Source organism: Rhinoderma darwinii, chromosome 1 (genome assembly GCF_050947455.1).
Source record: "Rhinoderma darwinii isolate aRhiDar2 chromosome 1, aRhiDar2.hap1, whole genome shotgun sequence".
Taxonomy (NCBI): Eukaryota; Metazoa; Chordata; class Amphibia; order Anura; family Rhinodermatidae; genus Rhinoderma; species Rhinoderma darwinii.
Window position 1 is genome coordinate 64509494 of NC_134687.1, and position 27861 is coordinate 64537354.

Below are 27861 nucleotides of genomic sequence, written 5' to 3' on the forward strand. Positions count from 1 at the left end.
GATTTGTCCAGCAGTGTGTCTGGCAACCAGCAGGAATTAAAATGTAAGAAGCCCCCCCGGCATGTTTCGCTACTACTGTAGCGTCCTCAGGGGTAAAACGGGGCTAAAAGGCTATATATAGTGCCACACAGCCCCCCTCCCTTGCATATAGTGCCACACCGACCCCCTCCCTTGCATATAGTGCCACATCCCCCCCTCCAGGGATGTGCAGGGATTCTTCCCAGTGCCTTATAGACTGCAGGCCTAGCTTCCTGAGGACGCAGATACAAGTGAATGTCGCTGTCTCTAGCAGCGGGGTCCCCTTCGCGACACCACCGGGCATGAAGGCGGCCTGTGCCTCCCGGCTCATAAATGTTATGGGTTGTGCGCCGCGGGCCCCATAGCAGCCATGGGCAGGGGGCCCTGGGCAATTGCCCAGTTTGCCCCCCCCCCTTATGCCGGCCATGCATATCCTGATCCGCTTTCGCATAATTTATAAAGCTTAACGCCATATTTTGCCCTTTTGGAAGGTAAATATTGACAAATGCTAAGCCTTCCATGGAAGTTGTGGAGGGATTCGTCCATGCTTACATTCTACTCTGAGGTGTAAAGTTGCACAAATTGAGGGAATTTATTTGCGGTCTTGTTTGAACATCCGATCACGGTTTGCATTGGTACTTGGGCTGCACGTTGTCATTGAAGTGGATCAATCTAATTTTCATTTCATAACGAGACCTGGGCATTACTGCAGAATACACTGGGGTGGCTTGGGCGGGTCTTGTTGACCAGTAAGACCGAATGGAGGTATATTTTACAATACCGTATTCCTGGTGAACCCCAATTTATTTATTTTTTTAATTCTTGCAAATTGGTGGACGTCCTATCTCTGGCATAGTGGATGAAGGTTTCTGCCTTGTATGCTCAAAAACATATCAATTGTTTTCGTGGTCAATCGTGTTTAGGAGGTCGTCGGTAATAAATAAACAGAAGTAATCCATTTGGGCAAAATTTGTATTGTCCACAGTTATGCCAGGAGTGGCAGTATATCTGTGGATTCCAGGCCCAAAAGATGGAGTAGGTGCCCATACAAGAGCCTGAACTGGAGGGACCAGGCTGTCCCGTGCTACAGCGCTACTAGGCCCTGCGCTTTTATGTTCTGCAGTTTCAACTGCATCAGGGACAACGTCCCCTGAAGATGAACCTGAAGTTACGCTATCATCGTCACTGCCTAAAACAGGTTCCATCTCTGACGGCATCTCTGATGCGGTCTCAGACTCTGACCACAGTATGTCGTATGCCTCCTCAGCACTAAACAACTTCCGTGCCATAATGAAACTAACACTAACCTACAATAATTTTTATATATATATAATATTCCCTACCTGCCTATTCTAGTAAAAATAGAAAGGTGGGTAGATAGAAATCTATCTTTTGTTCTATCTATCTATACAAAGAATGTATGTAACACTGTATTTTTATTTATTTATTTTTTTGAAAATAACATCACAAGCACCCAACGTCAAGGGGGAGGGGATAGAAAAGGAGAGAAAAGAGGAAAAAGAAACGTGCAAGGAGAAAGGTCTCCAAGAACATCAGGCCTAGTGGGAATGTTTAGAAAGTAGTCCCAAACTAGAATAACAATCGACCTTATCCAACACGGGGAGTCTGCACCCCAGAGGTTTTGAAAGGAGTCATTTTTGCAGAATTCAAACCAGGGTGCCCAGATCTTTCGGTACTTGGCATGAGAGTGATACTCAAGATGCGAGAGCTCCTCCATTCTCGCCAGCTGGGCTCCCTTCCTAAGCCAATGGCTTATTGGTGGCACAACCTTGGTCTTCCAATACAACGGTATTAGAGATTTGGCCGCCGCGAAGGACACTTTTTTTTTACATAGTATTATTCTGGCAGCAATTTTCTCTAAGTCTCTTCTTCTCATCACACTGAAACAATTTGTGAGGAGAAGAAAAGAGGCAGGAGATTCGCTGCCAGAAGTTTCAAAATAAAAACAAATGTGATCGCTGTGTGCACGCGATCGTGTGCACACTATATTTTGAATAGATATTCATGTGATTGCTGTGTTCATACCTCTCAACTTTTGAATTTGGAAAAGAGGGACTTTTTAAGCCACGCCCCCTAACCACGCCCAATATTCCGCATAAACACATCAAATCACAGCCAGATCCTTCTGCAAATAACACGCGCACATTCTCACTGCGGATCTCTAGACTGTCTGGATATCACAGATATTATGGATCAGGTTATATCGTCTTTATGTTACTTTTCCTATCTTGGGTATAACATTTGCTCATCACGGCGGCAGCAGCTGCAGGACAAACCAAAAGGCTGAGAACAATGACAGTCAAGAGGGAGAACCTGTGGTGGATGACTTTTCAATTGACAGGTAGCAGAGTTACATGATGGGGATTTTTTTTTTCCAATTGTGTAACTGATACCGGTCAATGGAAAAATTATCCACCAGAGCCCCCCCTGTAGATAGCGCCACACACAGCACCCCTGTCGGTGCCACATTGTCGCCAGAGTGGAGAGCGGTAGAGGTAGGCTTTATTCACACGACAGGGTCCGAGTATCGGCCGATAAAAACGGCCGGTTCCGATTCTGTTCCGGGCTGTGTTGCCGTTTTTAACGGCCGATTTTGACCCGTTTTTTTTCCCTGTCCGTTTTAAAATCGGATGAATTACATTTAAATTTGATGTCACACCCAGCCCCCTGTAGGTAATGCCACCCAGCCCCCTGTAGGTAATGCCACCCAGCCCCCTGTAGGTTGCACCCCCCCCCCCCTTCTAGGAGAAGTCACTGACTTCAATGTCCATATATGGGCAGTGTAGTCACTGACTTCTCCTGGAGAGGAATCCCCGGCCACAGGGTCGGGGATTCCGCTCTAGAAGTGAGTGACGTCGCTGTGTCCATATATGGACAGAGTAGTCACTCACATCTCCTGTAGCTGAATCCCCAATCCCCGGCCGGGGATTGGGGATTCCGACTCCTACAGGGAGCAAATAAAGACTCTCCTCCTCCTCACATGCACTAGGAGGAGGAGGAGAGAGAGCGCGAGCGACGGAAGACACGGCCGTCACTTGGGACACATCCGGTCCAGACTTCTATGGGGGCTGGGTAAACGGCCGAAAACAGGGCATGTCCCATTTTTTGACGGCCAGGTTTCCCGGGCCGTCAAAAAATCGGTCGTGTGAATAGCCCCATCACTCACCGTCAGAAGAAGGCAGGAGTCTTGCAGCGGCGTTCTCAGTGGTGTCGATGCCGGCCCGGGAGTGAACCAGTCCAGTCACCTGACTGGTGAGGTCAGGTGACAGGTCAGGTCCACTCACGGGCCGGCATGGTTCCCAGTGAGAACGCCACCGCCGCAAGACTCCTGCCGCCTTCTGATCGCTGCTGCAGTCAGCAGCAATCAGCGGGACATTTACAGACCGCCCGGGACAGCGGTGAGAAACCGGGACTGTCCCGCCGGATCCGGGACGGTTGGGAGGTATGCTGTGATTGATTCTCACAGCTATCAAGTTACCAAAAGTTTGGTACCTGACACTATGCCCAGGGCTACTGGCAACAGCCAGGGCACAGGGCTGTGTACACGCGATCGTACGTGCACACTCTGAAGTGCCGCCGTAATTAGTCTATACAGCGGACTTCAGAGACCCTGACCGTAAAAGCACAGCCAGCGGTCAGGAACCTGTTAATATATCTTAACAAGTTTAGCGCTCTTCTTTTCAACGTAGTTCAGTTTAAGACTGGCATAAGAAGCGCCAGTCTTACTAAATATCCTTTTGTGTTTCTCCTCACCCATCAAGACATTTATGGCTTATTCTGTGTATTTGCCATAAATGTCTAAAGTAAGTGGAAAACCCCTTTAAGTGCTCATTTACATGGCTGTATTATTGCACATATTACATAATTGTCACTGCATCAGTAATTGTCACAGGTGCTTCCAATTATGTAATGTTTATCACCTATTCTATGCATGTTTCTTAGTGTGCATTCCCACGTTGCAACGGCCGTGCGTTTATAAAACCACGCCCACATGCAGTGGCTAATGACCATGATTCTGTCGGTCATAATGTGGTGTTGTCGGCAAAATTGTGCAGGCGTTGGCTATCTCGTGTAGGCAAGGCTTTGTCTGTATGTGGCCATGGCAGCGTTAATGTGCACCCATAAGCAGTGTTCACATGTAGCATAAATACTACAGATCATGTTGCTGAGAATCCGCAGCATAATACAATAGCAGCAGAGTGGATGTGTTTTTAACAAATCTCATCCGCGCTGTATAAATAAGCAGAAATGTCAATTGTATTTGCGGAATCGCTGCTTTTTTGTTGCGGGTTTTCCCCATTGAATTCAATCGGGAAATAAAACCTGCAACAAATAGCAGATGTTGCGATTTTTGTGGCAGAATGTCAGATTCCGCTGCAAAAATCGTAACATCTGCTATACTTACCCAGAATTCTGTGCTTCTTCGCCCAGGCTGGCCTCCTGGGATGACATTTTATCCCATGTGACCGCTGCAGCCAATCACATGCAGCAGTGGTTATATGAGATGGAAATATCATCCCAAGAGGCTGCAGTATGGGAAAGGGACATGTTGCCATGGGTATGAAACTTTTCTTTTTTTTTTTACACTTGCAGTATTCCTCAGCGGACAAAAACGGCATTACAATTTGGTGTGTTTTTTTTGGGCAAAATTTCCTGCGGTGACCAGGGTGGATGCACTATCCGCCCTGTGTGAACATAGCCTTAGGGTGCCTGTACATGCTGCGGCTGAGCTGTGGTAAATGTTGTGCATCTGAAAATGTTACTTTTCGCTAGCTCATCTTGTACAGTTGAGGGAAATTCACATGTACAAGCCGCGTGGCTGAAAACATGTATTGCTGTGCGGCAACTACCGCACCGTGGCTGCAGGATGTATGGGCACCCTATTGCATATCCACAGGACCCGCACCTACCTCCAGAACCGGTGTCACCCAAACTGTTTTGGTAACTCCTATACAACAGAATTGAGAAAGCTGCGTACATGCCCGGCCACCTCTCCATTCATTCTCCGCCTGGATGAGGCGGGACAGGAGTCGGGTGACCCTATCCTGTTGCATACTGTTGCCATAGATTTGACAAAAAACAGGATCTTTCTGGATCCGGTTCTTTAACGGGACAGAAAAAAGTAGCCTGCATTATTTTTGTGTGCTGTTGCATCCGTTTGTGTGGAACTTGCAGCACAGCAAGCGTAATCTCGCGAGATCACGCTGTAAATCACACTTACTGTCATTAACTCCCACACTAACGTTACCGAAGTGTCGGCATTGATGAATAGATATCCTGTCCTGGTTGGACGCGATGTCTATTAACTCTCAAGGCACTTCAGTAACGTTAATGTGGGTGTATGTGGCTGCACATAGTGAACAACACAGGATCACTATGTGTAGAGTAAATGATTGAAGAGAAGTGTATGACGCGGATTGGTCACTGATTGGTCAGTGTCATACACTTCTCTCCACAACGCCCACTTGGTCAAAAGTAAAACACACCCAGTTGTCCATTAAGAAACTCATTAGCATAAATCTAAACTAGCTCATAACTCAGTCAAAAATTATCGTTTTTCTAAATAAAAAAACCACTGTTCTCTACATTACAGCGCCGATCACATCATGTAGGAGATGGGGTATTTATAATGTGGTGACAGAATCTCTTTAACCTCGTCACGCCCTGCTCCTCAACTGTACGTCCTGCAGAGGGCTTGCTTCCCGGGAACCGGGAGGTCAGCTGTCCCCACAGTCTTGCCGGTCAGCGGGCCATCGCCGCTGATTTCGGCAATTAACCCATAAATGCGGCGACCGATTGCGTTCGCCATATTTAAGGGGTTTGAAGCACATCGGCAGCCCCCACAAAGTGATTGGGGGCTGCCGATGCTTGTCGTGGCAATCGGAGGCCAGACAATGACCTCTGGGTTGCCATGTACGGAAGGCTCAGAGGAGCAGCCTCCGGCCGGTCCTCCAAGACTTTCTGTCAGTGTGACTGTCACGTCACAATGACAGAATACATTACACTACGTGTGTAGTGTAATGTACTCTAGCAGCGATCAAAGCTGCAAGTCTAAATGTCCCCTAGTGGGACAAGTGAAAAAAAGGTAATAAAAATGTTTTAAAAAAAGTGTAAAAATAAGTTACATAAACAAACACTGCTTTTTTTCCTATAATAAGTCTTTCATTATAGGAAAAATTTAACAAGTTAAAAAAAGTACACATATCTGGTATCACCGCGTTCGTAACGACCCCAACTATAAAACTATATTGTTATTGTTCCTGCACGATGAACACCCCAAAAAAAATCAATAAAAACTACACCAGAATCGCTATTTTTTGGTCACCACCCCTCCCAAAATAGAGAATAAAAAGTGATCAAAAAGTCGCATGTACCCGAAAATAGTACCAATAAAAACTACAACCCGTCCCGCAAAAAACAAGCCCTTGCACAGCTTTTTTGACTGAAAAATAAAAAAGTTACGGCTCTCAGAATATGGTGACACAGAAAATAAATTATTTTATAAAAAAGTGATTTTATTACGCAAACATAAAAACCCTATATACATATGGTATCGCCGTAATCGTACCGACCCGCAGAATAAAGTAAAATTGTAATTTATAGCGCACGGTGAACACTGCAAAAAATAAACTAAAAAATCATTGTCAGAATTGCTTGTTTATGGTCACCCGACTTGCAAAAAAATTGAATAAAAAGTGATCCAAAAAATCGCATGTACCCCAAAATGGTACCAATGAAAAGTACAGATTGTCCCGCAACAAATAAGCCCTCACGCAGCTCCGGTGGTGAAAAAATAAAAAAGTTCTGGCTCTCAGAATATGGCGATGCAAAATGTGCAGAGCGTTCCAAAAGTGGATAAGATCGGCGCCATTTATCAGTGCGACACCGGCCACACATCTATGAAATATTATTTATTTACCGCATTATTATACCCTCTTATTATGCACTGATGTTCTCCGCACAGATTACATATGCCCCCACATTATAAACTGAAATACCAGCGAAACCCAAAACTGAAAAACTACTGCCAAGCAAAATCTGCGCTCCAAAAAGCAAAATGGCGCTCTCTTCCTTCTGAGCCCTGCAGCGTGCCCAAACAGCAGTTTGCTCCCACATATATGGCATCGCCATACCCGAGAGAACCCGCTTAACGTTTTATGAGATGTGGCACAAACTGGGCACAACATATTATGTACTAAAATGGCATACCAGTGGAAAATTGCAATATTCACACCATCCACTGTGCATTAACCCCTTTGTGCACTATGACTTAATAGCACGTCATGGTGCGGGGGGGGGGGGTTGATGTATGGAGCGGGCTCACAAGCTGAGCCCGCTCCATGCGCTGCGGGTGTCGGCTGTGTATTACAGCCGACACCCAGGACTAACAAATAGGAACAGCGATCGCTCTGTTACAGGAGCCTGTAAAAATAACAATATACTGCAATACATTAGTATTGCAGTATATTGTACCAGCGATCCAATGATCGCTGGTACAATTCCCCTAAGGCGACTAATAAAATGTGTAGAAGAATTAAAGTATTAAATATTAGTAGTGAGAAAAAAAAGTTTAAAGTTAAAAAAAAAAAACTTTTCCCATTTTTCTACTAAAGTAATGTAAAAAAATAAACAAAATTGGTATCGCTACGTCCGTAAAAGGCCGAACTATTAAAATATACCATTATTTAACTTGCACGGTGAACACCGTAAAGAACGTAAATAATATAAACCGCCAAAATCGCTGTAGTTCTCTATTTTTACCGCACGGCGAAAGCTGTAAAAACGAAAGCCCCAAAAAATGGAATAAAATTTTTTTTTCCTATATTTTCCTATTTTTTTCAGTTTACCAGTACATTCTACAATTCCTCCCGCAAGAAATAATCCCTCACATCATCACTCTACTGACGGAAAAAGAAAAAAAGTTGGAAGGCGGGGAGTGAAAAACGAAAATAAGAAAGCAAAAAATTGATCAGTCCTGAGAGGGTTAATTCATTTCTAATGAAAAAACTTTTGACCACATGTGGGAGAAATTGCTTTACAAAAATTGGTTGTTTATTTCTCCTTTATCCCTTGTGAAAATGAGAAAATTCAACATTTTAGTGGAAAAAAATTGTGATATTCATTTTCACGGCCTAATTCTAATAAATTCTGCAAAAGACCCGTGGGGGGTTAAATGCTCACTATACCCCTAGAAAAATTCCTTGATGGGTGTTTCCAAAATGGGGTCACTTGGGGGGTTTCCACTTTTTTGGTCCCTCCAGGGCGTTGCAAACGCGGCATGGCACCGATAAACAATCCAGCAAAATCCGTGCTCCAAAATCCAAATGTCGCTCCTTCCCTTTTGAGCGCTGCTATGGGTCCAATCAGCAGTTTATTACCAGATATGGGGTATTGCCGTAATCAGGAGAAAATGTTTTACAAATGTTGTGGTTCTTTTTTTCCTTTATTCCTTGTAAAAATGTAAAATTTCTATGCTTTTTCAGAAAAAAAATCTATTCTCATTTTCACTGTCTAATTCCACTAAGTTCTGCGAAAAACCTGTGTGGTCAAAATCCTAACTATACCCCTAGATAAATTCCTTGAGAGGTGTAGTTCCAAAATGGGGTCACTTTTGGGGGGTTTCCCCTGTTTTGGTCCCTCCAGGGTGTTGCAAACTCGACATGGCACCGAAAACCAATCCAGCAAAATCCGTGCTCCAAAATCCAAATGGCGCTACTTCCCTTCTGAGCCCTGCTGTGGGTCCAATCAGCAGTTTATTACAACATATGGGATTTTCCCGTAGTCGGGAGACATTGCTTTACAAATGTTGGGGTGCATTTTCTTTCTTATTCCTATATTAACCCCTTTAGGACGCAGCCTGTTTTGGCCTTGTGGCACAGCCGATTTTTTTCAAATCTGACATTTGTCACTTTATGTGGTAATAACTCCGGAATGCTTTTACCTATCCAAGCGATCCTGAGACTGTTTTCTCGTGACATATTGTACTTTATGATAGTGGAAAAATTTGGTCGAACAACCTGCATGCATCATATGTCCTAGGGGGAGCTACACTGGGGGAGTCACTTGTTGAGAAGGATCTGGGTGTACTTATAAATCATAAACTAACAGCATGCAGTGTCAATCAGCTGCTTCAAAGGCCAGCAAAATATTGTCGTGTATCAAAAGAGGCATGGACTCGCGGGACAGGGATGTAATATTACCACTTTACAAAGCATTAGTGAGGCCTCATCTAGAATATGCAGTTCAGTTCTGGGCTCCAGTTCATAGAAAGGATGCCCTGGAGTTGGAAAAAATACAAACAAGAGCAACGAAGCTAATAAGGGGCATGGAGAATCTAAGTTATGAGGAAAGATTAAAAGAACTAAACCTATTTAGCCTTGAAAAGAGACGACTAAGGAGGGACATGATTAACTTCTATAAATATATTAATGGCACATACAAAAAATATGGTGAAATCCTGTTCCTTGTAAAACCCCCTCAAAAAACAAGGGGGCACTCCCTCCGTCTGGAAAAAGAAAGGTTCAACCTGCAGAGGCGACAAGTCTTCTTTAGGGCAGATTCAGACGAACGTTGCGTTTTTGCGCGCGTAAACAACGCAGCGTTTTGCGCGCGCAAAAACCACTTGACAGCTGCGTGTGTCATCCGTGTATGATGCGCGGCTGCGTGATTTTCGCGCAGCCGCCATCATAGAGATGAGGCTAGTCGACGCCCGTAACTGTCCAAGGTGCTGAAAGAGCTAACTGATCGGCAGTAACTCTTTCAGCACCCTCGACAGTGAATGCCGAACACAATATACAGCAACCTGTTAAAAAAAAAAGAAAAAGTTCGTACTTGCCGAGAACTTCCCTCCCGGCCGTTGCCTTGGTGACGCGTCCTTGGTGACGCGCCTCTCTTGACATCGGGCCCCACCTCCCTGGATGACGCGGCAGTCCATGTGACCGCTGCAGCCTGTGATTGGCTGGAGCTGTCACTTGGACTGAATTGTCATCCCGGGAGGTCAGACTGGAGGAAAAAGCCGGGAGTTATCGGTAAGTCAGAACTTCGTTTTTTTTTTTACAGGTTCATGTATATTGGGATCGGAAGTCACTGTCCATGGTGCTGAAACAGTTTAACTCTTTCAGCACCCTGGACAGTGACTATCTCCTGACGTCGCGTACCGGAATTTTTTTTGCCGGGTTCGGCCAAAACGAGTTCGGCCGAACCCGGTGAAGTTCGGTTCGGTTGTCCGGGTTCGCTCATCTCAAAGACACTCCGTTTGGATGTTTGGAAACAGAAAAGCACGTGGTGCTTTTCTGTTTACATTCATCCTTTTGACAGCTGGTGCGCTGTTTCAGTCGGTTCGCACGGAAGTGCTTCCGTGCGACCTGCGTGGTTTTCACGCACCCATTGACTTCAATGGGTGCGTAATGCGCGAAATACGCGGAGATATTGAACATGTCGCGCTTTTTGCGCAGCTGACAAACGCTGCGCAAAAAGCAAGGACTGTCTGGACTGCCCCATAGACTTGTATTGGTCTGTGCGTGGCGCGTGAAAATCACGCGGCCTGCACGGACCGAATACACGTTCGTGTGAATCCCCCCTTACTGTGGGAACTGTGAATTTATGGAATAGCCTACCGCAGGAGCTGGTCACAGCAGGGACAGTAGATGGCTTAAAAAAAGGCTTAGATAATTTCCTAGAACAAAAAAATATTCGCTCCGATGTGTAGAAATTTTTTACAGGAGGCTGATCCTGATAGGCTTCCGTGCATGGCAGACACGGAGTCTATTACTTGGCCTCTGATCGCCATGCTAGCCATCTGAATACCTCACGATTTTATCGTGAGGTCTGCCGATGAGCTAGAAACCCCTGAATGCGGTGATTGCAATCGATCACCACAATCAAGGGGTTAATTGCCGAAATCAGCGGTAATAAGCCGCTGATCGGCATACAGCTGGCCTCCCGGTTCCCGGTGCACACTGTCGCCGACAGTGTGCACCAGGAACCACGCAGTAACTGTACGTCCCTGTGCGCTAAGACACTGACCACATGGACGTACAGTTGCGTCGTGGTGCGCCTAGGGGTTAAAAATGTCTGTTTTTTTAGAAAAAAAAGTAGATTTTCATTTTTACAGACTAATTCTAATAAATTTAGCGAAAAACCGGTGTAGTCAAAATGCTAACTATACAACTAGATTCCTTGATGGGTGTACTTTCCAAAATGGGGTAACTTTTAGGGTGTTTCCACTGTTTTGGCACCACTAGACCTCTTCAAACCTGACAAGGTGCCTAAAATATTTTCTGAAAAAAAAAAAAGAGGCCCAAATCCACTAGGTGCTCCTTTGCTTCTGAGGCTTGTGTTACAGTCCATTACCACACTAGGGCCACATGTGGGATATTTCTAAAAACTGCAGAATCTGGGCAATAAATATTGAGTTGCGTTTCTCTGGTAAAACCTTCTGTGTTACAAAAAAAAAATGTATTAGGAATATTTCGTTAAAAAAAAATACAATTTGTAAATTTGACCTCCACTTTTCTTTATATCCTGTGAAACGCCTAAAGGGTTAAAACACTTTGTGAATGCTGATTCGAATACCGTGCAGTTTTCAAAATTGGCTGCATTCTGGGGATTTTCTAATATATAAGGTCCTCAAAGCCACTTCAAAACTGAACTGGTCCCTGAAAAAATAGCCTTTTGAAATTTTCTTGAAAATGTGAGAAATTGCTGTTCTAATTTCTAAGCCTTGTAATGTCCTAGAAAAATAAAAGGACGTTCAAAAAAACAATGCAAACAAGTAGACATATGGAAAATGTTAACTAGTAACTATTTTGTGTGGTATTAATATCTGTTTTACAAGTAGATACGTTTAAATTTAGAAAAATGCTAATTTTTGCAAATTTTTTTCTAAATTTTGGTGTTTTTCAGAAATAAATACCAAAATTATCGACCAAATTTTTTCACTAACATAAAGTACAACTTGTCACGAGAAAACAATCTCAGAATTGCTTGGATAGGTAAAAGCATTCCAAAGTTATTACCACATAAGGTAACACATGTCAGATTTGAAAAAATTGGCTGTGTCCTGAAAGGGTTAATGACCAGCTTCATTTTTCAGATTTTACCTCTCTGCATTTCAGCAGCCGTAACTTTTTTATTTTTTCATTGACGTGGCCGTATGAGGCCTTGTTTTATGCGGGAGAAATTGTATTATTTTTTTTCATAGTTTGGTGGTAGTAAACATTATTTCTACGACGTGAATATAAGAAAAAGCGATTCTTGGCATAGTTTTTCTTTTTAATATTTTATCCCGTTCATGTTTCACGCTAAATAAACCGTTAGATTAATTCTTCCGGTTATTATGGTCGTTTACATACGTAATATGTGTAGGTTTTTTTATTTAGTGTGGGGGCAATCAAATATAATTTATGCTAAATAATGTTGGTTTTTTTTTTTTTAGAATTTTTTTTTTTAATATTCCCATTAGGGGATAACTTTATAACTTTTATTTTTTACTTGTAATGTATTAGCATACTCCTGTATTCTAATACATCATACTTTGTCACTATGACACAGGCTGCTGTTTGGGAAGCACATAGTGTGCCTGAACAGCAGGCTTACTGATCTGACAGCCCTGGGGTCCATTTGTAGGTCCCCAGGGCTGACTGCAGAGGGATTCCCCGGTGTTTGATCACGTCACCGGGTTTCCGATGACTATATCAAAGAGGGGAGTTCCCTTTTGATCTTGCCGCGGTCACGGACCACGGTGATCAAGGGGTTACACAGCTGAGGTCCGAATGTTTTCCGAACCCAGCTGTGTTCAGCAGGCTGCTCTAAGATCAGGAGCTGTAAGTTACAGCTCCTGCTTAGAGTATGAGCTCACAGGGGCGGTTATCAGCCTCCTCTACAGCGTCGCCTAAAGACGTCGCTGTAGACTAAGGACATGCACCGCCTGCTGTCCAAAGACGGTGGGCTGTCATTAAGGAATTAAAAACTCTGCAGTATTGTTTTTCTAGTTCAGACTTGCTGGCTAACAATTCACTTACTTTTTCAGGTGTATTTAGATATTGATAATGGAAATGAAATAAAACATCCGATTGAAGAATATACAAGCTTGGAATGCCTAGTAAAAGAAAGAGTTCATCTTCAAGTCCTCAGAGAAGGGTTTCTATCACCGACTCTTCATCAGTCCCATCTTCCTCTGCTGGCCTTCCCCTTCCACCAGCAATGAGCGATAACCGGGAAGACGTTTTTAGCAATATGTGTGAGATGTTCCCCAACCTTGACTCCTCCTTGGTTGAGATGGTTCTTAGTGAATATAAGGAAGGTAAGAAATATAAGTCACAGACATAGTGGGACAGATTTAGCAAAACTAGTGCATGGCAAAAGTGGAGCCACATCAAGCAATCAGATTCCGGCTTTCATTTTTCAGAGGCCTTTTTAAAATAAAAATAGCACCCTTACTGGTTGCTATGTACTACTACTCCACTTTTTATTTTCAACTGTTTTAATATATGTCATATTGTCTTTACTACACTACTTTATGAAGTACATGGTATCCTGTGATCATTTCACCATTTATAGGGAACCTGACACTCCAGCACCGATGCTTTGGTGGTCTCTCCGGGTTTTTTGTTTACTTGTCCTGCAGTGATGACGCGCTTTACATCCATGTGACCGCTGCAGCCAGTCTCTGACCTCAGCGATGATGTGCTGTACATAATCGCATCATCGCTGAGGTCCGTGATTGGCTGCCGCGTCTTATAGATAAAAGGCATGTCATGACTGCAGAAAAAGTAAATAAAAGTTGTCCGGGTCCACCGTGGTGTAGGCGCTGGAGCTGTGGGGGATTTAACGGTCATTGTTTATTTTGTTTTATTTTATAACCTATCCAGCAACCTATTATTGAAGTCTAAGACAACCCCTATAAAAAAAACTAATCTTGAAATAACACTAGCAAGATTTTATTTTTTCAACTTTTTTGTTTTTAAATGTAGTTGAAATAGTGATGGATTATCTCTTGGAGCTATCAACCGCTACTAAAGGGAATACTCAGAAGTCAACGGGTTTTGATACGATTGCGTCATTTCTGGATGATTTCCAGATTGAATCACAAGGTGCAGAACATTTTGAAGATGTTCCTGATCAAATAGAAGAACAAGAAAATGCCTCGTATATGGATGAGACTATGTGCAATGACTTGGATACGTTGTTAGACGAGGCACTTGATAGGTACGGCTTGAACGGTGGAGAACCCCTTTCTAGCACCGAACAATGTAAGGACATGTCATTATTTCATAATATAATAAAGCCAGAGCTGGATCAAATTGCTGCCATTCACGATACCTCATTCCACCCGGATGATACAAAATTAATTGATCAATTGAAAGCAGATGTTGAAAGAGAAGAGAACACATGTGCCTTGGATTCAGATGTTGCAACGTTGGGCACAAGTTTAGGTGTCGCTGAAACGGCAAAATTAGAATCTGCACCAGATACGACATTCAGCTCTCTAAATTGTTCTAATTATGGAGCTACATATTCCCAAGAAAATGTTGGGAGTGTTGAGAAACTTGGGGAAGTAAACCATCCGTGTACTGTGCCAACCTCAATAATATCACATGTGAAACTGTCAAGTACGACCCCAAAGTCTCAGACAAAATGGAATCCTATGGCGTCCTCGTTTTATCCAGTATTCCATGCAAATCCGTCGTTTATTGCACCAGTAGCTGTTAATCCTTCTCAGTGGCCATGTATTGCTGGTAGAAGAGAACCCGTTGCAGGTGTTTGCTATAACCCTCCTCCTCCTCGCTTTGTCTGGAATTTTAACCAATCTCCTCAAACCCATTGGACTGCTGGTAATATAAGACCCGTGAGTAAGGCTCAGAGTGGGCCTCAAATCTCAAAAAAAGTGACGCAGTTCATAGGAAAAGTGCTTGTTCTTCTGAGAGGTGCCCCAGGCTCTGGAAAGTCTACTTTAGCAAGGTAATATATATATATATATTTTTTATTATCTTTAACGGTTGACTAATATAGGAACTGTGCTAGAGTTATAGTCTTGTTTCTAAAGTGCCTAAAACTTCACCAGTTTAAAATATATCTTCTATTATATATTACTGGAAAGAAAATGGCAGCAGATATGATTCTAACAGTTTCCAAAATCTAGTTTATCATTTTATAATTTTTTAATTTTTTTATTAATAAAAGTGTAACTGGGCTGGGCGATTTTTACCAAAAAAAATCTAGATTTCTTTTCAACACTAGGGGCGATTTTCGATTTGAATCTCTATTTTCTTATTTTTTCCATTTATTTAACAGTAATTCCCAGGGATAATTGTAATTATTTTCTTTTATATAAATAACTTTTTAACATATTGCTGTAATTTTACGTAACTTAACAACTTTTAACCTCTGCAAATACTCTTTTATCAGAAATACAATTGTAAAAATGTATATCCAATTGATTATAACTTCTGTGTGCACCGGCAGGGAAGAGGTTAACGATCTATAATCAATGATGCCGGTCTCTGAAATTGCAGACGAGAACAGTGTAAATTGCAGCAGGGCCAGGTGGATATCGCTGAGCGGGCACTCTGGAGTGAGATCACATTCTAGTGTCTGAAGTGTGAGAAGGACCCTGTGCAGTACCGGGGCCCCCACTAGGGGGTTTTAAATAAATGACATTAAAGAGACTCAGGGCACTTATAATATGGTGACAATCTCCTACATAATGAGATGGGCGCTGTAATGTAGGTGACAGCAGTGCTTTTTATTTAGCGATTTTAGCTTTATGCTAATTAGCTTCTTAATGCCTAAATGGGCGTGTTTTTACTTTAGACCAAGAGGGCGTTGTACAAAGGAGTGTATGACGCTGACCAATCAGTGACCAATCAGCGTCATGCACTTCTCTCCATTCATTTAGTCAGCGCACAGTGACACTGGGTTGTTCAGTAACGTTCATATGTCAGTATAAGACAGCACATAGTGAAGTGTTTAGACAGTGACTAGACATTCCTTCCAGCCAGGACGGGATGTCTATTCACAATCCCTGCACTTCGTTAACGTTTGTTTGGTACTTGCAGCAGAGCAAAGCGTAATCTCGCTGTAACCTGTCATTTACAGCGAGATCTCGCGAGATTACGCTTTCTTTTGAGAACATTTTTAAACACATTGATGCAAAACAGCCATGAAAAACTGACCGCAGATCAGATGTTAACTGCTTTTTTTCACATTGTTTGAATTTGACCGTGTAGCCCACTCATCTGCTCACAGCGATCCAGGGTGACAGAGTATATATAGATAGATATAGAGAGAGGAATATATGTAAAAAAATTACAAAAAAGTGGGGTTTTTTTCCCCCCATTTTTATTTTTTATTTTTTTTGCTCATAATAAAAATTAAAAACATGGAATTAAACGAATCTAGAAAATGAAAGCCTCATAAATCTTGTAAAAAAACAAAGCAAAAATAGTTGTGATATTCAAAGCGGTTGCAAAGATAATATCGTTTAAAGAAGAGCATATAAAAAATGGATAATTTGACCTGGACACAGGTATCAATGGCCCATGGTCATGAAAGGGTAAACATTTATGGCATATTTACAAGAGAGAGAATTTATAGCCTGGGACCTGCACCTGTCTCCCTCTGCAAAACCAGAAGCATCATGGGAAATCTAGTCAGCCTTAGGGGAACCATATCAGAGGGGAAGAAGGAACCAAGATGGCAGACAACCTATAACTGGCACATCAACTAAAACAGGTATACACTAGAGCCGAGCCTCTACATTATTCTCTAATAATAGTCTGTGCTGCACTATGTAGACAAAAAAAATTGCTGGAGTACTTGTATGGAGAAAAACTGCTTTATCTTTCATTTGTTTGTTCTATATCGAGTGGAATCCTGGATTTAATTTACTGTTCTTCTCCAACCACTGGGGGGGATATGACCGTAACAGGATGTGATCTTTCTTCCTGCTCTCATTTGCAGCTCCCCCTCCCTTACAGAGACACAGAAATAGGATGTAAAACTCTTTATCCTGCCCCCTGACTTCACACGTGTGCTGCTCCCTTAGGGTATGTGCACACGATAGCAGGCATTTACGTCTGAAATGACAGACTGTTTTCAGGAGAAAACAGCTGCCTCGTTTCAGACGTAATTCCTCCTCCTCGCATTTTGCGAGGCTTCTCTGACAGCCGTAAATTTTGAGCTGCTCTTCATTGAGTTCAATGAAGAACGGCTCAAATTACGTCTGAAAGAAGTGTCCTGCATATAATGTATATAAGTGTCCTGCACTTCTTTTGACGAGGCTGTATTTTTACGCGTCGTCGTTTGACAGCTGTCAAACGACAACGCGTAAATGACAGGTCGTCGGCACAGTACGTCGGCAAACCCATTCAAATGAATGGGCAGATGTTTGCCGACATATTGTAGCCCTATTTACAGACTTAAAACGAGGCATAATACGCCTCGTTTACGTCTGAAAATAGGTCGTGTGAACCCAGCCTTAGGCCTCATGCACACGACTGTAGCCATGTGCACGGCCGTGATTTTCAGGTCGGCCGGCCGCGGAGTGTCATCCGCAAGCCGCGTCCATTATTTCCTACGAGCCTGGACTGCAGAACGCGGCCGTAATAAGACATGTCCGTTCTTTCTGCGGTCCAGGCTCCTGGGCCATGCACGGACCGTGAATACCATGGATCTGTGCATGGGTCAATGGGAATGAATGGGGCCGCAATTCTCCCGTGGGTTTTTGGGGAAATTGCGGCCGCAAACGCACATTCGTGTTCATTGGGCCTTAATATAAAGCACCTAGAGATTGATCTTTGCATCAATTGAAAGCTAAGGTTCTGGGTTTACTTTCTGTTAATGTTAGGAAAATGTTTTGCTATCAATTCAGAACTCATTACCTAACTTCGATCAAAAAATTACTCAATTTAATTAATAGGTTGTGTTACACTCCATCTTTCTTATTTAGGATTAAAGAGAACCTTTCACCTCCCCATACATGTGCAGCTGAGTGCAGCATGTAATGGGCAGGGCTGCACAAACCCTGGGGCACTGAAAAATTTTTTTCCTATCTTCCTCCGTTATTTAGATATTGGTGCCGTTATATTTGGCGCCTGATATTTAAATAACCCCCTGAACAGTCAAGGGGGCGTGTAACATCGCTGTGACACTGTCCAATCTGCTACGCACAGTGTCACAGCAAGAGCTGGAGAGAGGAGAGTGTGTGCGTGCGCACGCTCTCACTCTTCAGCTCTCGGATGACAAGGACAAGACTGATCACTCGCGGGAGATCACACAGTCTTGCACTTGTCTGCCGAACTGGCAAGGGGGTGTGTCACTGCTACGGATAGAGCGTGTGCGCTCTCCTCTCTCCAGCTCTTGCACTGTCCGTAGCAGTAACACGGCCCCTTGCCATCTTGCGAAAGATCAGTCTTGTACTTGCCTGCCGAGAGCTGAAGAGTGGGGCGTGTAATGGCCCCCTTGCCATTACACGCCCCACTGACCGTTCAGGGGGTTATTTAAATATCGGGTGCCAAATATAACAGGAGCGGTATCTAAATTTCGGAGGAGGCTAGAAAAAAAATGTAAGGTGCCCCAGTGTTTGTGCAGCCCTGCCCATTACATGCTGAACTCCGCTGCACATGTATGGGGAGGTGAAAGGTTCTCTTTAAATACCACTCCACTTTGAGCTGATCAGATATGGCGGATCTGATTCACATAGAGTACTATATTTCGGTGTTGGCCGTGAATAAAGCAGATCTGTCACATTTATGGTGGTCTGTCTGAGGGACATGCTGATATCACTTGGTTATTAATGTTCTGTAGTTTCTAAATATTTAGCTCTTATACTTGTGGTGAGCGGTCAGTGTGGCAGGGCTTGAGTTAGGGCTGGGTGATTATGATCAAAATCACGATTAATTGAACATGTAACCTTGATTACGATTAATAAACAAATATTTAGGCCACACCCCTGTTGCATGCCACACCCACTATTTTTATGCTACGCCAGTGAATTAATATTTATTTGATGAGCTTGCTGTATACTACTGTATATAATATACCCCCTGACACTGCCCCCACACACTAATAAAATACATACTAGCCTAATCCCGTTCCAAGTGGAGGAGATAACGTTTTGTTTTTTTTTAAAAACGTTCATTTTTGGCCAAGTTATGAGCAAGTTATATATATATGCAAATGAGCTTTGAAATGGACAACTGGGCGTGGGTTTTTTCGCATGTCCAACTGGGCGTGTATTGTGTTTTTAACTGGGCGTGTTTACTTGTTTTACTAACTGGGCGTTGTGAATAGAAGTGTATGATGCTGACGAATCAGTGACCAATCAGCATCATGCACTCCTCTCCATTCATTTACACAGCAGCATCGCTTTCTGACTAGAACGCGATGTGCAGCCACATACACATACACTAACGTGTATGATAATATCCTGATAGTATCCTGATAATGAATATACATGACCTGCAGCCTGGACGTCATGTGTATTCAGAATCCTGACACTTCTGAATCTTTTCTGTGAGATTTCCAGCAAGGGAAATGAAATCTCGTTTACCTCGTAATCTTGCGAGATTACGGGTGGCTTGCTGGAATCTCACAGAAAAGATTCAGAAGTGTCAGGATTCTGAATACACATGACGTCCGGGCTGGAGGTCATGTATATTCATTATCAGGACACTTGTGTATGTGGCTGCACATCCTTCTAGTAAGAACGTGAGGCTGCTGTGTAAATGAATGGAGAGGAGTGCATGATGCTGATTGGTCACTGATTCGTCAGCATCATACACTTCTATTCACAACGCCCAGTTAGTAAAACAAGTAAACACGCCCAGTTAAAAACACAATACACGCCCAGTTGGACATACGAAAAAAACACGCCCAGTTGTCCATTTCAAAGCTCATTTGCATATATATAAAATAGCTCATAACTTGGCCAAAAATGAACGTTTTTTTTTTCAAAAAAACCCGTTACTGTTATCAACATTGCAGCGCCGATCACATGCAATAGGCGATAGGGATTTGAGAATCTGGTGACAGAGCCTCTTTAAGTCATGAATTGGCAGTAAAATAATTAAGGGGATTTAGATCATCAAAAAAATTATATTTAAATCCGTTTTGTTTTATAATAGTGTTTTTTTTTATTTTTATGCTGTTATTTTTCATGCAACTATCTCAGCATGGAGAAAGGAACTCTTCTGTTACTAACTTTTGGTGCTTGATAAAATGAACCCATAGTATAGAACTGAAATTGGGCTTTGATTAATAAACTATAATGGTTCAGATGTGGAGTTGCTTCAGATTTCACTCAATGCATTGAACAGGGTGAAAATACGCGTTTTTGTTTTTTTCCTGCAACATAATAACCATGCTGCAGATCGGAAAAGCCTCCGGATACTCCTTTTTCTGCACTAAATATTTGTATTAAGTGTGGATGGGGCTTTGAAATCCCCATCCAGGTGTATTGTACTCTAAATTGCCGGGGATCTGCTGCAATTCTACAATGTGTGACCATGCCCTGTTTCTTCCGAAGGATTTTAATGATGTTAATGATCATGCATTGTTTTCAGTGTTTATTTCTTTGTCGCTGTTTTATGTTTCTTTTAATGCACAAAGATGTTTTGACTTAATAGACTTAATCCTTGTCTTTTCAGGTTGTTACTAGAATATAATCCAACAGCGGTCCTTCTAAGCACTGATGATTACTTTAGCCACAATGGTCAATACCAGTTTGATATAAGCTGTCTGGGGGAGGCTCATGAATGGAATCATAAGCGAGGTATTAAAAAACCCTTTCCTTATATGATGCGTGATGCCGCAGCTTTAAGTATTCTCTGGTGTTTAATAGGGGATTCTTCTAGAACTTGTATGAATATACTAAATGTAAGTAGGGATTGTCTTTAAACCGTAGCTTCCCTTTAAAGTGTCACCTTGCCCCAATGCCAGCTATTGACTAATGCAATACAATTGGGGAACATGGCTTACGCTTGCCCTTACATTCTAGCAATCTAGTCTGCCACCAAACTTACAGATGCAAAGCGTGCAAAATATAGAACTTGTCCTATTTTTGTCCGCAATTTCGGCACGGACTCCCCATAGAAGACTATGGGAGTTTCCGCAATTGCGGACGGCTATATAGGTGGATCCGTAGCCGTCTGTAACTGCGGAAGCATTGCTATGCGACGCCAAGGGTTTTCTTTTTTTGCGGATTCGTAAATACGGATGCACTACGCGCCATAATTACGTATACTCTCCCGTTTTTGCGGATGACTACGGATCCGTATTTACGGACAGTAAAAAACCCGGCTGTGTGCATGAGGCCTGAATCATTGCAGAGGCTGCTGTAATAACAGGACTTTATTAACAAGCACGTTCTCTCTACAGACGCACAACCAGCTTGTAATTTCAATTTGCTCCTCCTGCTGCTGACATGGCTGCGAACCTGCAGGTAGATGATGCTGTCAAAGAGCAGAGAGCCCTCAATTTTACATTAGAAATTTAAATTTACACACTGATGTGCATATGCTAAGAGGTTTCACTGGAGGTTTGTTTTAAGCAAGGTGGAGGTGCACTTAGGACAACCTGTTTCCACCTGTTTCCATAAGTCTTCACTTCTAACTCCTTTTGTAGTCTGCTTTTAAGGTCAAAAGGTAAACTTGACAGTAAATTATTCTGAGTTAAGTTTTTGGTCAAGACCATTTACCAAGTACTTTAAAGAGGCTCTGTCACCAGATGCTCAAATCACTATCTCCTATTGCATGTGATCGGCGTTGCAATGTAGAGAACAGTAAAAAAAATTTGGTTGTGTTTACTTGTTTTACTAGCCGGGCGTTGTGAATAGAAATGTATGATGCTGACGAATCAGCATCATTCACTTCTCATCGTTACCACCCAGCTTCTGGCAGTGCACAGACACACAGCGTGTCCTTGCTCGTCCGACGCGATGAAGTTCCTGTGGGAGGAAGTGACGTCACAGCGTGATCTCGCAAGATGTGTCTGTGCACTGCCAGAAGCTGGGTGGTAACGATGAGAAGTGAATGATGCTGATTCGTCAGCATCATACATTTCTATTCACAACGCTGATTCGTCAGCATCATACATTTCTATTCACAACGCCCAGCTAGTAAAACAAGTAAAAACGCCCAGATGTTACAAACACAATACACGCCCAGTTGGAAATAAGAGAAGACACGCCCAGTTGTCCATTAGAAAGGCTCATTTGCATAAATATAAAATTGCTCATAACTTGGCCAAAAATGATAGTTTTAAAAACAAAAAAAAACAACTTTACTGTTATCTACATTGCAGCGCCGATCACATGCAATAGGAAATAGGGATTTGATCATCTGGTGACAGAGCCTCTTTAATCACACATATTTGTCACGTAAGTTTTGCAAATGATTCATAGGATATAATTTGTTTGCAGACACAATAGTTATAGTTGTGAGAGCTTGTGATTGTTAGGAGAGCTCGTCATAAATTGTTAAGGTATTGTCCAGTTTTGAAAACCCAATGTAATCTACATTATTGGGGAATTCTGCGTTGACAGACGATCCTCTATTTCTAGGCCAGAGTGGACAGCAGCTACTAAGCGTGTCTCGCTCTGGAGGACCTGTCCTGACCTGCATTACGCAGATATCCCATTGATTAGAATGGGAGCTGTGTAATACTTAGTTTTCCCTGTGCTGGCGCTGCAGGGAAATTTAACACTTACTGCCATGTCTCCCCGCAGATTATAGCTGATTGCTGGGGGGGGGGGGGGGGGCGTCACTTTCTGATCATCTTATTGTCAAGGGACCTTTCTAACCGGTAGGAATTGCCAAAAGTGGAGAACCCGTTTAAAGAGGCTCTGTCACCACATTATAAGTGGCCTATCTTCTACATAATGTGATCAGTGCTGTAATGTAGATTACAGCAGTGTTTTCTTTATTTAGAAAAACTATCATTTTTAACAGAGTTATGACCTATTTTAGCTTTATGCTAATGAGTTTCTTAATGGACAACGGGGCGTGTTTTGCTTTTTGACCAAGTGGGCGTTGTGGAGAGAAGTGTATGACACTGACCAATCGGCGTCATACACTTCTCCCCATTCATTTACTCAGCACATAGCGATATAGCTATATCGCTATGTGTAGCCACATAAACACACTATAATGTTACTGACGTGTCCTGACAATGAATATACATTAAAGCCAGGACGTGATGTGTATTCACAATCCTGACACTTCTGTAGCGTCTGTGTGATATTACAAGGCAAGCATAATCTCGTTTTAAATGACAGGTTACATCGTAATCTCGCGAGATTACGTTTGCATTGCTGTAAATATCACACAGATGCTACAGAAGTGTCAGGATTGTGAATAGACATCACGTCCTGGCTGGAGGTAATGTATATTCACTGTCAGGACACTTGAGTAACGTTATAGTGTGTTTATGTGGCTGCACATAGCGATATAGCTATATCGCTATGTGCAGTGTAAATGAATGGAGAGAAGTGTATGACGCTGATTGGTCAGCGTCATACACTCATCTCCACAACGCCCACTTGGTCAAAAAATAAAACACACCCAATTGTCCATTCAGAAACTCATTAGCATAAAGCTAAAATAGGTCATAACTCCGTCAAAAATGATTGTTTTTCTAAATAAAAAACACTGCTGTAATCTACATTACAGCGCCGATCACATTATATAGAAGATAGGCCACTTATAATGTGGTGACAGAGCCTCTTTAGTGGAGTCATGTTTTTGGTTGTATAATTTGTACAGTGAAAAATCCTGGTTATACAAGTTCTGTGAGTTAGATGCTTATCCAAATGTTTTCTTCTTTTATTCATGTCATGAAAGATTTTTTTTTCTTTTTGGTGTATGTTTAATAGGAAATAAACATTAATTGTATATGCAACTATTGCTTGGATTTATTCCCAAATTTTTTTCCCCCAAAGTGTGACATTTCCTGTTCCTGCTTTAAATGGTGGCACAGATACATAATGGGCGGGAGCACTTAACGTGGGTTATCTGGAAATACACTTTCACGTTTTTTTTCGTGCTAGACAACCACTTTTATCATGCCCTGGACTGTACAGGTAATAGATGGGGGTCTATGGTAAAAAAAAATATACAGTCAGTACATGGATTGTAGTTCAATTTTGCACAGTCTACAGGCAGAAATTCACAATATTGTAATACTCTTGTGTTTCAGCTAAAGACGCCTTTGAGAAGAATGTCTCACCTATCATAATTGACAATACCAACTTACAAGGATGGGAAATGAAGCCATATGTCTCTATGGTCAGAATTGATAATGTTTTGTGAAATTCCTGCTTTTGTAAGATACGTCTGCATTTTATAACTGTGTGCATGTAAAAATACTGTAATATCTAAATTCTAATATAATGTGTAAGGGTGGATTCATGAGGCCGGATTCACACGAGCGCGTGCGTTTTGCGCGCGCAAAAGGCACTTGACCGCTCCGTGTGTCAGCCCCGCAGCCGCCATCATTATGACACTCCGTTTGGATGTTTGTAAACAGAAAAGCACGTGGTGCTTTTCTGTTTTCATTCATCCTTTTGACAGCTGTTGCGCGAATCACGCGTGTCCCACGGAAGTGCTTCCGTGTGGCATGCATGATTTTCACGCACCCATTGACTTCAATGGATGCGTGATGTGCGAAATACGCTCAAAGAAGGGACATGTCGTGAGTTTTTTGCAGCGGACTCACGCTGCGTAAAAATCACGCAACTGTCTGCACGGCCCCATAGACTAATATAGGTCCGTGCGACGCGCGTGAAAATCACGTGCGTTGCTTGGACGTATATCCCGTTCGTCTGAATAAGCCCTAAGGCTGCAAAACTGCTTCATTTTAGGGTCTGTTTTGGGGTATGTTCACACGCATGTGTAAACACTGCAGATTTTCCGCAACGGATTTAATTCCAGAAAATACTCCGTGTATTACAATAGCAGCAAAGCAGATGAGATTTGATCCACATACTGCGGAGAAAATATGTTCATAAATTGACCTGCGGTACGTTTTCTTTTTATCCACAGCATGTCAATTTATGCTGCTGAATCGCTGCTCCTCTGTTGCGTGTTTTCCCCATTGAACTCAATGGTAGGTAAAAGCCGCAACAAACAGCATGCGCTGCAATTTTTGCAGCAGAAAAGCTTCGATTCCACCGCAAAAACCGTAAATCAGAAAAAACAAGAACCTTAAAATGAATACTTACCCCCAGGCGTTCTTATAGCGACGCTTTTTTATGTTCACCGTCCATACCTGCCTCCTGGTCTGGACGGAGAACATCTCATCCCATTTGACAGCTGCAGCCAATCTCCGGTTGCAGTGGTCGAATGGGCTGCGTCGTCATCCCAGGAGGATGGGCTGTACGGAGATCAGAGGGACGCCCCGCTATAACAACGGAGAGTGGGGTAAGTGTGATCTTTTTTCGAGCAGTGTTTCTGCAGTAGAGCCCGAAAAACTGCACCACAATTTTTAGTGTGGTTTTTCAGACTGAATTCCCTGCAGGTTTCAGTGCGGATATGTTGTGTACTTTTTCGCAGCATGTCCGCCCCTGTGAACGTAGCCTCACGACTCGGATCCCCTGTGGTTCTTTTGATCTTCGTTCAGTTTAGTAAAACCGTGTGGGATCTAGGTGTTGAGATTATAATACGGACACTAAAATACGACTGTATTATGGCCATGTTGATGAAAATAAATGATATGCTTGCACAACTGTTGACTTTGCAGAGAAATACGAATCATGTTTGCAAACCAATAGTAATGTGCTGAGAAATTACAAGAATAGCAATCCCCTAGCAAATTCTTATGATCTGAATCTCTTGCGTGATAAGTGAGAGATTTCTGATAATAAACTTCCTGGGCTTCAAGAAATTCATTCACCATCGGTGCCTGGGAAATCTCGGCAGAGAGCCGGCTGCTGCGTCTGCTGCCAGGGAAGCTGTAGGCAATTAAAATTTCCAGCTGGTCTACATGTTCTTACTGCAATGCTCCTGCTTGTAAATAGAGAAACACACAAATATTAGTTACCTATTATCTCCAATATATTGCTGCAGGTTCATCAAAGATGACGGTGACATGTTGCCATGTTGTGAAGCATTCTCTATCATATGTTTAGTGTACACTTTCTGCTTCCTTTTATGTGTATCGTTCCTGTAGGTTACAGCTTCTCACTCTTACAGATGATACCTCCTTTTTTATCATGAACAGTAGCAGTGTTTCGAGATTGGGATGTGATGATTATTGCTGTAGGGGGCAGTATATGATTAGTGGTTATGCATTTGTTAACGCTTTCTTTGCTCTACCGCCTGTCAGGAGTAGGTTTATGTTTTAACCTTTTAGCAAAGATTTAATTATTCCTTATTTATTATGTTTTATGTTATTCGTCATTGACGTTTATTGGATAGCTTTTATGTTCTACTTTAGGGATCTGATTTATTTTCATCTAATTTGATCTACCTCCTATCTATCATATATCGGTCTCAACTATTTGACAGTTTTTGGTACTATTTTGTATTACTGTGCTGATTCCACCTCCCGGCGCGTGCACGACTCTAATGCAATGGAGTCGTGCACGCGCCGGGAGGTGGTATCTGCACAAGAATAGTGCTAACCGGCATTAATACTTTAACCCGTTAGTGACCGACCCATCGTGTTTCTACGTCGGTCACTAACGGGCCTTATTCCGATGCCATAGACTTTTTACGTCGCGGCATCGGAATAAGTAAACAGAGCAGGGAGCTGTCAAATCTCCCTGCTCTCAGCTGCCAGAGGCAGCTGAGGGCTGGGGGCGTCCCTGCTCTGCTGGGTGAGATCGATATTAGTATCGATCTCACACGTTTAACCCCTCAGATGCGGTGCTCAATAGCGAGCACCGCATCTGAGTGGATTTGGAGAGAGGGAGGGAGCTCCTTCTCTCCTCCACCGACACCCGGCGATACGATCGCCGAGTGTCTGTGTCTATAATGGCAGCCGGGGGTCTAATAAAGGCCCCCAGGCTGCCTAGAGTGAATGCCTGCTAGATCATGCCGGAGGCTTGACCTAGCAGATGTCTGTCCGTGTTAAACGGACAGGCAGTAATACACTGCAATACAAAAGTATTGCAGTGTATTATAAATGCGATCGCAGAATCGCATATTATAGTCCCCTAATGGGACTAGTAAAAAAGTAAAAAAAAAGTTTAATAAAGTTAATTTAAAAAAAAATGTGAAAAAAAAAATGAAAAACCCAGCTTTTCCCCTTACAAAATGCTTTACTATTAAAAAAAACAAAATAAAGTTACAAAGTTACACATATTTGGTATCGCCGCGTCCGTAACGACCCCGACTATAAATCTATTACATTATTTAACCCGCACGGTGAACGCCGTAAAAAAAATAATAAAAAACTGGAAAAATTGCTGTTTTCTGTGAATCCTGACTTTAAAAAAATTTAATAAAAAGTGATCAAAAAGTCGCATCTACTCCAAAATGGTACCAATAAAAACTACAAGTCTTCCCGCAAAAAAAAAAGCCCTCATACAACCGCATCGGCGAAAAAATAAAAACGTTACGGCTCTTCAAATATGGAGACACAAAAACAAATAATTTTGAAAAAAAAGCGTTTTTACTGTGTAAAAGTAGTAAATCATACAAAAACTATACAAATTTGGTATCGTTGCAATCGTAACAACCCGCTGAATAAAGTTAGTGTTATTTATACCACACGGTAAACGGCATAGATTTAGGACGCAAAAAAGAGTGGCGAAATTTCAGATTTTTTTCTATTCCCCCCCCAAAAAAAAGTTAATAAAAGTTAAAGAGGCTCTGTCACCAG

The 27861-nt window shown here is 42.5% G+C and overlaps 1 protein-coding gene across 1 annotated transcript in view; it reads left to right on the plus strand.

The window, feature by feature from the left end:
• The window catches only part of N4BP2 (NEDD4 binding protein 2), a 99325-nt gene that overhangs the window by 16867 nt on the left and 54597 nt on the right, over window positions 1-27861 (plus strand). Inside the window, exons 2-5 of the mRNA XM_075859352.1 lie at window positions 13070-13342; window positions 14013-15000; window positions 20688-20812; window positions 24235-24323. Coding sequence (XP_075715467.1) covers window positions 13135-13342; window positions 14013-15000; window positions 20688-20812; window positions 24235-24323 — 1410 coding nt within the window. The 5' untranslated portion in view covers window positions 13070-13134. The remainder of the gene's footprint in view (window positions 1-13069; window positions 13343-14012; window positions 15001-20687; window positions 20813-24234; window positions 24324-27861) is intronic.